Genomic DNA, 14,898 nt, shown 5'->3' with positions numbered 1-14,898 from the left:
GCAAGCGGCAGCGGCAAACGTAACGCAACGCTCAGACCATAATAAGTTTTGTCTCGTTCCTAAGCAACACGGTTTGTCAATTGAATACGCTCGCGTTGCGCTTTGAAAGTTGAACCAAGTTCAGCGCTCAGCTTGCACGCTGATCCCCACGTTATAGTTTATGTGTGTACGATGTCATTCATATTAGCATTCGTGCACTTGCTCGGCTGTACCTTGTCCACTGCTTTGGTGGCAGTGATGGGCCGTATGAGGGCTCCGCAGGCCACCATGTTGAGGCTGAGTCCGCCGAGGATGAGCAGGGCCCCCCGCCAGGCGTACACCTCCACCAGGAGCTGGAAGAGTGGAGAGAAGGCGAAAGACGAGAGGCCCACGCCTGTAAAGCCCAGCGCCATCGCCAGCGAACGCCGGCGCGTGAAATACTGCATCACCGCCGCCACGGTGGGTGTGAAGACGAAGGCCCAGCCTGCACCTGGATAGAGGGGGGGGGGGGGCGATGGTAGCGTAGTGGTTAAGGAACGAGGCTATCGTGCAGTGGCCTGAAGCATTGTGGGTTCAATTCGCGGGTTGTGCCCTTGAGCACTTATCCCTGAGTTGCTTTGGGGAGAATGGCCCTTGTAATATAATTCACGTATGCGCGTCGCTTTGGATAAAAGCGTCTGCTAAATGAATAATGTAAAAGTAGGACAGAGAGAGAGAGAGGGATAGTAGGAGAGACAATGATAGAAAGAAAAGTAAGAAAGAGAGAGGGAGATATAAACTTTTGAATGTACAAGAGAAAATACAAATACAAAATATTTGATGAAATACAAATGTCTATATGACTTTTGCATTGCTTTTTGTGTGTGTGTATGTGTGTGTGCGTGCGTGTGTGTGTGAGTGTGTGTGTGTGTGTGCGTGTGTGCCTGTGTGTGTTTGTGTGTTTACCTGAGATGAGGCCCATGGTAAGGTACAGGTGTTTGAGTGAGGTAGCTTGCGAGGCCAGTATGAAACCTAATCCTGACAAAAACCCTCCGATCATCACTACAGGACGCGTCCCATACATGTTACACAGTGCTGTGGCAAGAGGACCTACACACACGCACACACACACATACACGCACACACACACACATATACACACACACACACAAAGAGAGAGTGAGACAGAGAGATTGATTGAGACAAAGAAAGAGAGAAAACACACATAGTGATTCACACCATCACTGCACTCTATAATCAACTGCACACTGGTCTCAATAATAACTGAACCTTGCACACTGCACTAAAAACTGCACTTTTTCACTAACTTCCACTCATGTGATTTGGGATTCAAACTCATTTAGTGTGTATATATGTGAATTAGTAAATTAGAACATACACACACACATTATAAAGGTAACAATTACACAAACATCATACATGAGCACACAAACACTAGTAACGAACACACAAACACTGGGATTAGCGGACACTATACAGGGTAATAAGTACACACACACTCACACTCACACACACACACACACAAACACATGCATGATCAGCACACACACCACTTACTAAATAGCTGCTGCATGGCCACTCCAATGGAGGTGATCCAGGAGACGGCCTGGGCGCTCTCGTCGAAGTACTGCACGAACTCCACGAAGAACACGCCCAGGCTGCGGATGATGCCAAACACCAACGCCGACTCAACAAACAGTGCCCCCACCACCACCCAACCCCAGCCCCCCTCAGGGGCAGGGCCCACCACCTGCTTCTGGGATTGAGGCTTCACCATGGCTGTGGGAGAGAGATTGAGAGGTTGGGGGGCGGGGGGCAGTGACCACACCCTTACAGTGAAAAATTGTACATTGACAGGAAAGGTTGGAGCAGAGAAGCACTTTCTTCTTTACTATGAAAAGTATTAAGAATTAAGAAAACCCTTTTTCCATAAATTTAAAACCACCTAGCCAAGCCTAGAAATCTAGACGCGCCCCTAGCGGCAGCAACTTACATTTGCTGCCAGGGCTAGTCAGCAACTCTCCGTTGGCTTGTGAGCTCCAGAAATCGAAACTCGATCAGGCCAATGAAATCGTGTATAGAGTCGTTAGGTGGGCTTAACACAGTGTTTCTCAAACTTTTTTTCTGGGGACCCACTTTTTAAAAATGACAGACTATCGCGACCCAACTCGTGACTGTGGTAGTTAACAAACGAGATCAGTTGTTCTCAAACTTTTTCTTTCATTCCCCACTTTGATAAGATAAGATATATCAAATATATCGCTAAGATAGGCCAGTTTCGTCAAGAAATGTTCATTAGTGAACGTGCTTGCAGATTCAAACATGCGCTCTTCCTCCAAGAAGAGGCGACTCGGAGCTCAAACACGCGTGACAGCACTTTACCTCGGGAAAGCCACCTTGCCTCACTGTGAAACAGTAGGCCTACAGCCTCTCTTCGCAAAGTGCGGAGAATAGACGCGCTTTTAAGGGCCGGGTTTTGATGAAATTCACCACTCTCACAACAACGTTCAAAATCTCATGTAGGTCAGGACTAACTAAGCTGCCTTGACACGAGCGCTTCCCTGTGAATAACACAGTGCGTCCATTGCGCATGTGCTACCTGGTCCCAGGCTACAGATAAAAATGTCAGATAAAAATGTCATGTCAGTTCGCGCCCCACCTGGCATGTCTCCGCGACCCAGTAGTGGGTTTGAGAAATGCTGGCTTAACATAATGATTGATGGCAGAGTTGCAACAGTTTGGCTTGAATTCCCTGCTACTTGAAAACAAATAAGATGGATGTTGCTGTTGGCGAACAGTGTGACACGAGTTAAGCTTTTATTAAGTCGGCAAACGTTTGAACTAGCCAACTCGGCTGGTGGGAAACGCATGGGACTCGTAGCACTGCCGCTGTCTTATTGCGTGCAGAGGGAATTTGAAAGACAACTGATTATCCCGCCCCTCGGACTGAGCACTGCGAACGGTAAGTGCCCAGACCCAACATTTTAATGTGGGTCTAGCTCGTCAGGCTACACCTAGCCACATTTGAAGAGCAAAACAAACATGGAAAAAAAGGCTATCCTCTCAGGAGAGGGTCTTCAGCTGCTTGCTTGCAACCTTGACAGGGACAACAAGGAGGCGACCATCCCCTCCATGAAGTTGAATTTAATCTAATCTAATCTAATTGTCTGTGAACTGTTTTGTATGATTGCTTTGGCAATGGAAATGCCCTTTTTCTCATGTCAATAAAGCACTTTTGAATTGAATTGAATTGTATTGAAAGAAACAGAGAGGTTGGGGAAGCCAAAGAGAGAGACAGGGGGAGGGAGACATATTTAGAGAAAGAGAGAGAGAGAGAGAGAGAGAGAGAGAGAGAGAGAGAGATGAAGATGTTGGGTAAGCCAGAGAGAGAGAGAGTTTCCACTTGAATTTCCCCTTGGGGATCAATAAAGTATCTATCTATCTATCTATATATCTATCACAAATGGGGATAACAGTTTGATGGAATAGAAGAGGAGCAAGAGGAAGTGATAGAGCAAGTGGGACAAAGAATGTGGGACAAAGTGAGAGAGAGAAAGAGAGTGGGGGGGGAGTGGAAGAAAGAGAGAGAGAGTGGGGGAAAGAGTGGGAGAGAGGGAGAGAGAGTGGGGGGAAAGATGAGTGTGCATGAGGCAGATAAAGGAAAACAAGATGAGTGTGCATGCAGATTAACAAAAACAACAAGAAAAAGAACAAGACAAGGAGGTAGGGGGTTATCTTATCTGTCCATTTTTTTCTCTTATGGCATTTGTTGTTCACAAGTGATATCCATCACAATTACATGAATTACGGAATGTGGATCCATTCAAGGTGGAACTAAACTGTGATTGCAAATCACTGGAATACTATTGTGTCACTGTTGGCATGTAGCCCTTAATAAAAGCCTTAACTCCTTTCAGCTACAATTGATCAATTTCAAATGTTATCCCAGACAGTCAATGTAATCTTTCAAGTTCACACAAGCCTGCATTCATGTTGTAACACAAACACATCTTGTGCAAAGGAACAGTTATGAATAGGGGAGGGGGGTTATCGTTAGATAATAACAACTAAGTGAGGACGAGAGGTGATGTGAAGACACTCATGAGATCGTCACTGGACAACCAAGGACACCAGGACGTGCTTGAAGCAACGTTTATCTATGTATTTATTTGTTTGTTTGTTTGATAGGAACAATGGTCATTAATTGACAGACAAAAACTTGTAAATAAGCCGGAGTAAGCTTGTAAGTGCCGTTGTCCCTAGCCAGTTCTTAAAAAGGCAGCCTAGAATTAAAGAGCAAATCGAGAAGGTGCAGACACACACAGTACTGTATATGTAAACATATATCTGATATCTTAATCTGTCATTAATGGTGGTGATACTGGTATACTAGCACAGTGTTTCTCAAACTTTTTCAGACCAAGGACCACTTAACCAATAAAAAAAACCTCACGGACCACTAGCTAAAAGAAAGAGTAAACCTACTTCAACAGTATATTACACAATAGGCCTCCTCACCTTCCTTTTTGTGTCAGAGGATTCATATGATTTAAACTGGCGTAGCTTACATAGGCATGTTGCAGAACTGTTTGGATTTACATAAAAGTTGGTTCAACCTTGCAAGATATTATATTTTATCATGTCTGCTGGCGGACCACTTGGGATAGCTTGCGGACCACCAGTGGTCCCCGGACCACACTTTGAGAAACACTGTACTAGCACAACAATATTGTTGAAACTAGACGAAATACCACAATAAGTCATAATGCAGGTGCTATTTCCTTACGCAAAATGTAAATTAACAACAGTGATGTCAACCACACTCGAAACCACTGAAATAAACAAAATAATTGGCACACCTCTGCTATAATTAGCACAATAACTGAAACATTTATAAATTCTCTAAGGATGTCACAGTATAGGCCATAGTCTATACAAAAGAGTGTGTCATGTATTTGTAGCCAATGAATTTAGAAGAATATTAGACTTTGAGTCAGTTAGGCTAGGCCTTAAGAGTGGTGTGGCCTGTCAGCCACACCAAACAGCTTGAGTGCAGCTATTGTGAACACCACTGTTACGTTACCATTTTGGCTAATTGTCGATAAAGGAGGAGCAGGAGGTGGGGGTGAGGAGGTGATGGAACAAAAACAGCATGTGATACCGAGGTCGAAACATCTTAAGGGAGAGCTAAGAATGTGGCCTGGCAACCCTTCACTGGATTCTGTTCGGTTTGACATCCTAACATCCTTAATGACCACTGATCGAAATTACAGGTAACGAGAGCCGATCTGCACTACAGTGAACCGAAGCCTTTGGGATTTAATTTGGAAATGCCAGCCAACTGGCGGGTATTTCCACCAGGACAGGGTAACAGGAGTTCACAACGTCATGTTACCCAGATTCAGAGATAGATTCATATCCTGATAAATGCAGCACAGGCTTTTATGTTTGTATCTAATATACCTCACTCGACTGGAGACACTTTTCTCTGCCTTCTCTGTCATTTTTTCAGCGTATTATAGCCTACAGTAATTAGACACAACTGTCAACTCCAATAACAGCCTTCAATGAACAGACAAAAAAAACAGCAGAAAACAACTGAGAACAAAGAATTATTGATGGACCATGATAACGTCTAACCCCAAAATCCCTGGGAAATAAATCACTAGAATATTAATGAAATGGGATTATGGAATAACTCTTTATCACTCCTTGATGTCTTTCAGTTTGGGGGCAGCCGTGGCTACTGGTTAGGGCTTCAGGCTTGTAACCAAAGGGTTGCCGGTTCGATCCCTGACCAGTAGGAAAAATGTGGGTGGGTTGAACACTGCTCTCCTATGCCCACATCCATGGTTGAAGTGCCCTTGAGCAAGGCACCTACCCCCTCACTGCTCCCCGAGTGCCACTGTAGCAGGCAGCTCACTGCTCCGGGTTAGTGTGTGCTTCACCTCACTGTGTGCTGTATGTGTTTCACTAATTCATGGATTGGGATAAATGCTGAGACCAAATTTCCCTCAAGGGATCAAAAGAGTATATATACTTATACTTACTTCATGCAGGCTAACCCTAACAGTAGGTGATTTATCACTGTGATCTTTTGATCCCTCGCCTTCATGCAGGTCTTAATTTGTTGTCACTTTTCTCGCTTATTACATGTGTCCATGTACATCACCGGTAGTGTTGTCAAAAGATGTCGAAAAGTTTTGAAAAAAGTTGTCAGAGAAAATGTATCTTTTAGCGGTTGCAATGACTATACATGCGCTGCCAGAAAATACTGTGGCTTAATAATGACAAAATCCTGGAGGAGTTGGAAAATGGCATTGGAGTGAAACTTTGGCTACAATACAAAATTATCAATTCATCTTGACCAGTAGGCCTACAAACAAAAGCAGGCTATAGGGTAGGTTTGGCTTTTGTTTGGGTCCACTTTCAAGACTTCATAAATGTCAACCATGTTGTAATGAATGACATAATATATTGACATTGGTAATGTATGGTACTGTACTTTCAGTAGGATCTATACTTTCACCTTTCACCACGTCCAAATTAAACTGCTGACTCAACTTTATCTGATTTGGCAGAGGCTAGCTTGCTGATGAAACTCTGCTCTTGACTTTCAGTTTCATCATATTTTGGTTTTTATTTAACCTAATTTAACCTACCGGTAACCTACCCTATCTGAAATGCATCATTCTTGGCTAAAATACATTAAAGGCAAAATGTTAACAACAATGCTGTTAAATGTTTAAGCAACATTGAATCTCGCAACTGCAGTTCACAGCTTGTATAAATTGCATCCCAAGCCAAGTGCTTGTTTGATACACCAGTTAGACCATAGGAGGGGAGGAACAAGTGTAGATTAACTCTCATTGCTTTAAGATGTCAAATATACAGAACTTACATCTCATATTTAACATTTCATCAAGATCTACCCAGAGCATAAAAGTGCTCCCTGGGTTACTGTACTACTGATATAGGCTACTGTATCAAAATATACTGAAATATACTATTTTATCCTGGAATTTATACAGTATATAAACACTGTGTGTCGCTTTGGACAAAGGCGTCTGCTAAATCCATAACCATAACCATAACCATAACCATACTCTTTCGCTCAAAACCCAAATCCACTTACGGATGATCCAGACTCTCAATCCTGCTGCAGGGGTCCACTAGGGGTGGGAATTGGCAAAAATGTGACGATTTGATACTATTGCGATATTTGGGCCACGATACGATATTATTGTGATTTTTAACATATTGCGATACGAGTATTGCAATTCGATACAGCCTCAGATAGCAAGAGGCTGGCGGACCACTGTCGTACTCCATCCATATATCATTTTATGCCACCAGCGGCATACCACCACCCAGATAGCAAAATCAGATTTGCAGATAGCAGACAGCTGGTGATATGCTGCCGGTGGCATGACACTTGTGGTCTGCCGTTGGACCACCATCTCTTTAAATTTAACTTGTTATGAATATTAAGAGAACCGAGGAGTAAAATCCTGATTTTTCATCGTCCTGACTGAGTCTCCAGAGAAATATGGTAGTAAAAAAATGCTATCAGCATGAGATACATTGCAACTCCTTTGGATCCACTGTTGCTCTCCAGGCCGGCCCCTGTTAGTTATTCATGTTATGATTCAGGTATTGTTAAAAGTGTTAAATAGGTCAGAGAGAAGAAAGAGTAGGCCTATCTATTAAACATCCAGGAGATGTACCCTATTGTAAAGTTTGTGATGTGCATCGCTCACATGTATGGAGTGAGAGAAAGTGGAATAGAACATTATGTCCAATATTCCAATATATGGTTTAATGTTCTGCATTATGTCCAATATTCCAATATGTGGTTTAATGTTCTGCATTTCTCATTAGTGGGTCACTTTGATACTAAAAGTATGATTCTATGTAATGACTGTATGATATCTGTACTGTCCCTGTTATATCTCTGTGTGACTGTGTTTAGAGATAAGCAGGAATATTATGACTTTGCAGTGTTTCACTGTTCTGCATGGCTGCGTCAGTAGCTATCTGCTCCGGATTGCCAGGCTGCCACTAATCAGGGTCTGATTCAGTGTAGTCCACGTGAGATGGGATGACCAACGCCATCTCCCGTCAGCCTGGAAGGATACTTTAACTCTAACTATTTCCTTGTCTAGTTAGAGCAGCTGATGGATCTTTAGGTGAAGTCATGCTGTCTCTCCCTTGATGCGCATCATTGTAAATAAACTCTGTTCCTGATTTTTCATACTATTGGTCTGACTGGGTCTCTATTAAATCTGTGGTATCAAAATTACCATCAGTTTATGGAGGTTCTACCGAGATTGATAAGGATTGTATTGATCTATTGAATTAAGGATTGTTCTTTTTACCAAACTTACTGTGTGTGATCCCTCAGCCCGCTGGAAAGACGCGCTCTCGGTGAGTAGTACGTTTCGTTCCTTTAAAGTGCTATTATGACTGCCTAAGGGCAAAGGGGGATTGCGTTGAGTAGAGCTCCTGTCTTAAAAATAGACAGAATTGGGCCAAAGGCCGAAAGAAGGAACACATTGTGTGCGCACACGGTTGGGCCTACGGTAACGAATCTCCGGAGAGTTACAGATGTTTCGAGTACAGGTCTGGGCGAGAGATCACATTCACTGGGTTTGCTAAATTGGACAATCTGTCAAATTTTGAGACCAGTCACTTTACGGTAACCAATTAGGAACATGAGTTTATGAGTTTATGTCTCAACATGTGTATGTACTGTATGTTTCTGACCTATGGGTTATGTGTATGTGTGCTTTGCAATTGTCTGCTACTCTCTGATACTAACATGTCTGAGTGTCAACCTGTCTCTGCTTGTACTACTATTTGGCATAGTTTGTTCAGAGCTGCAAAGCTATTTGAATCTAAGAAAACTTCCGCCTCATCTGCGTGGTTAAGGGAAAGTTAACTTACTTGGCAGCTTTGTCTGTCTGTGGCATCCACACATGGTCAGCAGCATTAGTTGGGCCAAACTAAGATAAAGGTGGGGACGCCTATTCAAAACATCCCAGTGCTGCTAACATTGTGTGTCAGCCAATCAAATATACCACAAAATAATTAGAAGAAAGAATCTGTCTAAAAGTATAGGCTACATGTTATGTGTTGCAACTAAAGACTGAGTTCATTTTGTCTTTGTCTTCTCTCCTGTCAGTCGACATGAGGCCTGAGTGAGAGTGTGTGTGTGTGTTGGCCAGCTGATATGCATGAAGGTCACATTTCTGTTACAGACTGTAACTGAGAATACACATAAGAGAGATGCATCTGACTGTTATTTGTATTGAATTTTTCTTTTTTTTTGCTTCCTCTCAATAAGAGAATTATTTTTGGGGTTTTTGTTTGGGATTCAAACTTGTTTGATTTACTAAACTAAAGCCAAGATTTTGTTAAGTGTTTGAAGTCTAATTCCTTCTCTCCTGTTGAGTTGTTCCTTTTCACAAAGGTAAAGGATATTCTGTGGTCACCATTGAGGGCACTCTTGCTGGTACGGTAAACACTAACACACTTAACCATAAGGTACAGATCTTCTCTGACTTACCTGTGTGTGTGTGAGTGGTTGTTATCTCTGTACTTGAAGGTCAGGGAGCCAGTGTAAAGAGAGAGAGAGAGTGGAGAAGAGAAAAGACGTTTATTACACTTGAATTATGAAGTTAAAGATATTTTATATCTAAGTTCAAACAATTTGAAGGTGTTGCTTGTCAGAGGAGTCTTAATTAATTCTCTTTTAAAATGACGTTTAGATGTTGATAGCATAACATATTAATTCAGTCAAGAGTTACTTCTCTTAAGAGTGGAACATGTTTTGTTTTGGCTTGTTTTTGGTCAACATGCCTTAATTATTTTATTTTTGTTTGTTTTACTGTCAATGCTAAAAGAGACATCTAATGCCCTTGTTTGATATTCTTGGTAGATTTGCCAGTTTTGGAAAATTATGTGCCATTGAATTACAATTGTCATTGAATAATTTCTACCATCCTAAGTGTTTTGTTTTTTTCCTCTGGAACAAAATGGAGGGGGGTGATCTTGCAGTCCTGGTTCTGGGGTGGGCCTCTGGAAACACCCGTAAGGGAGCTGAACACGCAGCAACGGGTAAACCAGAGACCTACAGGCAGACCATGGCTGTTGGGTTGCTTCAGCCCATCTTATCTTTTTTTTTTTTTTCCTGGTGATTCAGGCCCTAGCCCTAGAATAAGATATACTCAAGCCTGAGATTCTAATATATGAGAGATCTGCTCACAACAAGTAAGGTAACAAACCACCAACATTTGATTAAGTGACTGAGTAGTCACGCTTGAGTTATGTAGCCACTTAAGTATATAAGCACTCTTAGAATGTAAAACTCTTTGCTTCAACCAGCTGTGCTGGGTTGCAAAGATTCAATATAATTGGATGATTTTTCATCACTGGCTCCTGTCTCATCTTCTTGATTCCGAATTGATTTACCTAACAGAATTGCGAGAGGTCCCGGGATCCCAACATCTGGGGTCAGAACCAGCTTCCTGAAAAACCGTACACGGTGAGGTCTGGGACCTTGGATTTGGAATCCTGAAAGCCCTTGGTTGTCTGAAACAGCAAGGCGAAATGGCTGATCTTCTGACCCCTGTTGACGGGATCCTACTGAAAGGGAATTCTCCTGAGACGTCGGAGCGAGAACCAGTGATCAACCAAAAGGCAAACGTTCGGTGAGTAAATAAATAAATAAATAATTCTCCTCTGGAGGGAGTCAAGGCTATTTTGTAGTAGTAGTCTTTGGATGAAAAGAAACCCAAAGCGAATAGGCTCAGGGGTGATTCATCCTAAATAAGAAAACTACTAGGAGGGCTACTTGGTAGAAGTAGTCCTATGATGAAAAGAAACCCAAAGCGAAGAAGCTCAGGGGTGATTCATCCTAAATAGAAAAACCTAGATTTATGAGATCCTTTTGATATTTATAAGGACCTCTACGTAGTGCTCATTGGTGAGGGAAATAACAGTTTTGCATGTTATTGGTGATGATCTAAAGTGTATATTTACAAGGTTAGCCTCAAATTACATTGATTTAATCAGTGACTAAAATGTCGCAATTTCCTACATCATCCTCCAGTTTTATATACATTTTGATATCTGGTATGTCCGCCTAGGAATATTTGTTTTAACTAAATTTAGTGAAGCTTTGCAGAGAAAATTAAATGCTGTGTGCTGTGCTATAAAGAGTGTTGGATGCCTGGACCAAAGCATCAAGGCCATCCTTGCTCTCCCCAATCCACTACAAGTCACAGGAGCACATATGCGAGATGATGGGTATGTTAATTATATCAGATTACATATTCCAGTTTTGGTTTACATTTTCCAGTTGTAAATTTAATGAAGGCCCCATAGATAGTATGACCATTTTGCTTAAATGCAGGCTAATTGTTTCTCCAAGCTTCCTGATCCCCATGCTAATAGAACCTGACCCAAGTTATCCTGTTCCACGTGTAGGCCGCAAACACTGGAAGTCATGCGGACGCTATGTTCCTGCTTCAAGGTAGACACAGATGTGTTTTGACTGTTGATTGGCTAGGTGTGTAGGCCTTGAGCCCTGCCAGGTTAGTGAGTGAGGCCACCATACACTATGGTGAGCGACTGGCTGAATGGGCGACAGTGGAAGACATACAGGTTCTGAGGGCAGAGAAGGTTCTGGATAATGAGGAGCACAAGTGGCAAAACTTGTAGCTTGGACATTTGTATTAAGCATTGCTCCACAATCTCATGCTTCTGGCAGTGACAACACTGACAAGAGTTGAAGCATATCAGTTAAATTCATACTTAAGGGCCAGTTTAGCAAAGTTGTAATCTTACAAACATCAGTGAATTTATCAAATTGTTGATGCTGACGCACTTAGCTCTAGGACACAGTGTTATAGGCGACAACATTTTAGCTAAGGGAATAATCTTGCAGCCTTGCTGCAGATCATAAGGGGGAGTCTGATTACGAGTAGTCTGATAACATAGACAGCTAGCTCTTGCAGTGTATCAATTTATGATTAAAGTTAGCTTTTTCTTTCATGGAGGATGAGAGGTTGTTGATGTTGACTTCACTACACTGAACTAATATTGAACTAATAGGTTCATGTGTTTATTAATAACACACCCACTGCAGTTGTTATGTTGGTATTATTATTTTTTTTCATGGAAAAGGTTTTTACAACTGTTTTACAGCTATGCAAACCAGTGTCAAGATGACAATGTGGTATGATGACATGCATACTAGACCATATTGTTAACAATTATTTTGGATACAGCAAAAATAAAATAAAATACAACTTTTAATTTGTTTAAGAAAATGTTCAGAATAAAGTTCTAACCAAGTTCTTTAAAACATTCCTTTAGGCCTGCTTTAAACAATGTGGAAAAAGGTTAAGATAATTTAGCTTTGCTGTATGATAAACAATTCTTGATATGAGGCATACACACAAAAAAAAAGTATCCAAGCATTGCTAATTACTAGTTTGGTGACAGACCATAGCAGTATTGCAATTGAAATCTTTTTAATAATGTTAGCTGAAACTTAAGAAACACTACTGGGGCCTTGGGCCCAGATATGTATATCTATGTGTTTGTTTCAGGTGCAATCAGTGATCAAAAGGGGGAGCCTTACAGACTCTACTTTTTTCCTTTTTCTTTTGTCTATTGTTTTCCCCCTAGAACGGTTTGGTTATTGTTTTTATTACTGGTACTCTGTGGTATGTAAACTTTTCTTCACACCCTGTGAGAAATCAAGACAGTCAGGGCCACTTTAATACATGTAACCATGTTGTTTCATTTGATTCATTTCCTTTATTGGGTTCTATTTGAGAATTGCTGAGATACATTTCTTATGTGTTTTGGTTTATATTCAGCTTTGCCTAAGTATTATACACATGGTAAAGAGACACAATTACTGCATTACTCTCAGTTAATTAGTAGGCTCATCCTGATTCAATCAGAATGTGTGCTATTGTTTGGTGTCAAAGGCTTCAAGTCTTTTAAAGGGGGACTTGAGAGTATTGGATTCAGAACTTATGATTATTTTTCATGACTTATGAAGAAATCAGTTAAATCCAGTCATGTACCTGCTTATTTGGATCTGACTAACTTTAATGAAACAAGTGTATAATCATTTATATTTTATATAGTGACATTATTTGATTAAATGTTCCAGCCATAAAGGCTGAAAAAGGGGGACTGAGAGAAAGTGGAATAGAACATTATGTCCAATATTCCAATATATGGTTTAATGTTCTGCATTATGTCCAATATTCCAATATGTGGTTTAATGTTCTGCATTTCTCATTAGTGGGTCACTTTGATACTAAAAGTATGATTCTATGTAATGACTGTATGATATCTGTACTGTCCCTGTTATATCTCTGTGTGACTGTGTTTAGAGATAAGCAGGAATATTATGACTTTGCAGTGTTTCACTGTTCTGCATGGCTGCGTCAGTAGCTATCTGCTCCGGATTGCCAGGCTGCCACTAATCAGGGTCTGATTCAGTGTAGTCCACGTGAGATGGGATGACCAACGCCATCTCCCGTCAGCCTGGAAGGATACTTAAACTCTAACTATTTCCTTGTCTAGTTAGAGCAGCTGATGGATCTTTAGGTGAAGTCATGCTGTCTCTCCCTTGATGCGCATCATTGTAAATAAACTCTGTTCCTGATTTTTCATACTATTGGTCTGACTGGGTCTCTATTAAATCTGTGGTATCAAAATTACCATCAGGAGTTATGTGAACCACCTTCTCTTTGGGTTACCAATGAATGTCTACATGTTGGAGATTGTGTGTGTGTGTGTGTGTGAATAAAAAAAACAGATCAAACTCTGAAATTACAGATTATTATTGGGTCGCCATGCGAAATCCAGATTACAGCAGCCGATTGTTAGGAGGTATGAACACTGACTGGCCACTGTGTGTTTTCCTCCGCGTGCTCCGTTTTCTCACTCTACTGCCAACCACCTACAGGCTCTGAGTGAATACGGGAATCCCGATTGGCAATTTGGCAGCATGTCAGCAATTGACAGGTAGTTCTCCCAGTTGCAGTGATGGATATACAGCAACCCCTTTGGCCAGGGTAATTATGCGATATTTTTTTGCTTACAAGAACATGGACATTTAAATAGGCTAGGCCACGCAGATTTGTATTTGATCGTCCATCAGGAATTGGCGAATCTGCGAACGGCCACATCTGTACAGATGCAACTGCATATCAGCAGTTGTGTAACGTTATTCTAAATTACCAAGGCTGTTACAGCGAATAGCCTACTGTCGACCGCACGCCGTCTGAATAATGAATGTAAAATGTGAGAGAGATCATAATGAAATCACATCTAGCCCTCAAATAACAAGCAAACAAATATCAAAGACTAAACTGTTTTCACCCAGACACGTCTATAAGATGTGCAAAGGGGCCTACTTTTTTAACTTGTGGTCAGGATGATTTCATCAACCAAATTACTTTTTCCAGCAGTGATCACTCGAGCAGCAAGCAGGAAATAATAAATGGCGCGAGTCACCATAATTTCAAATCACATAGGCAACAATAAAATAGGCTACAGCAGAGGCGTCATGCAAGGCAAAATTCAGAGGGGGCACAATCAGGCGATTTTTTTCGGGGGGGGGGGGTTCTCTGTTAGAGGTAGGCCGGTGATTTCTCCCACAGGAGATTTTGAAATTCTGGCTGCTAAACATACCATTTCAATGCAGTTTGGGAAGGACAGAAATACCTTAACAGAGCAAGCAGTAACCATCCTCTATCTGAGGACTAAGCTAAAGTATCTATTTTGTAAGTTAATGTAAAACACATAGGTTGGTGTAAGAACTGTAAGCTCAAATTCAGCTCATTAAAGCATGTTTAGACACACACATTTACACTTAGGCCTACTACA

The 14,898-nt window shown here is 41.5% G+C and overlaps 1 protein-coding gene across 2 annotated transcripts in view; it reads right to left on the bottom strand.

Moving 5' to 3' along the window:
• slc16a13 (solute carrier family 16 member 13) overlaps positions 1-14,898 on the bottom strand; it is a 35,319-nt gene that overhangs the window by 15,529 nt on the left and 4,892 nt on the right. The window contains exons 2-5 of one of the 2 annotated variants that reach the window (XM_076289002.1): positions 9,548-9,579; positions 1,537-1,758; positions 925-1,068; positions 213-469 (exon numbers count right to left, since the gene is read on the bottom strand). In XM_076289002.1, the coding sequence (XP_076145117.1) occupies positions 213-469; positions 925-1,068; positions 1,537-1,756 (621 nt within the window). In that variant the 5' untranslated portion in view covers positions 1,757-1,758; positions 9,548-9,579. The remainder of the gene's footprint in view (positions 1-212; positions 470-924; positions 1,069-1,536; positions 1,759-9,547; positions 9,580-14,898) is intronic. The other variant, XM_076289003.1, reaches the window with a different exon arrangement.

Source organism: Alosa pseudoharengus, unplaced genomic scaffold, assembly GCF_046254945.1.
Source record: "Alosa pseudoharengus isolate Yale_2024_CS ecotype anadromous, Long Island Sound unplaced genomic scaffold, YU_APseudo_1.1 YU_APseudo_1.1_scf_17, whole genome shotgun sequence".
Lineage (NCBI taxonomy): Eukaryota > Metazoa > Chordata > Actinopteri > Clupeiformes > Clupeidae > Alosa > Alosa pseudoharengus.
Note: the sequence above shows the minus strand (reverse complement) of the source record. Positions and strands in the feature narration are given on the sequence as shown.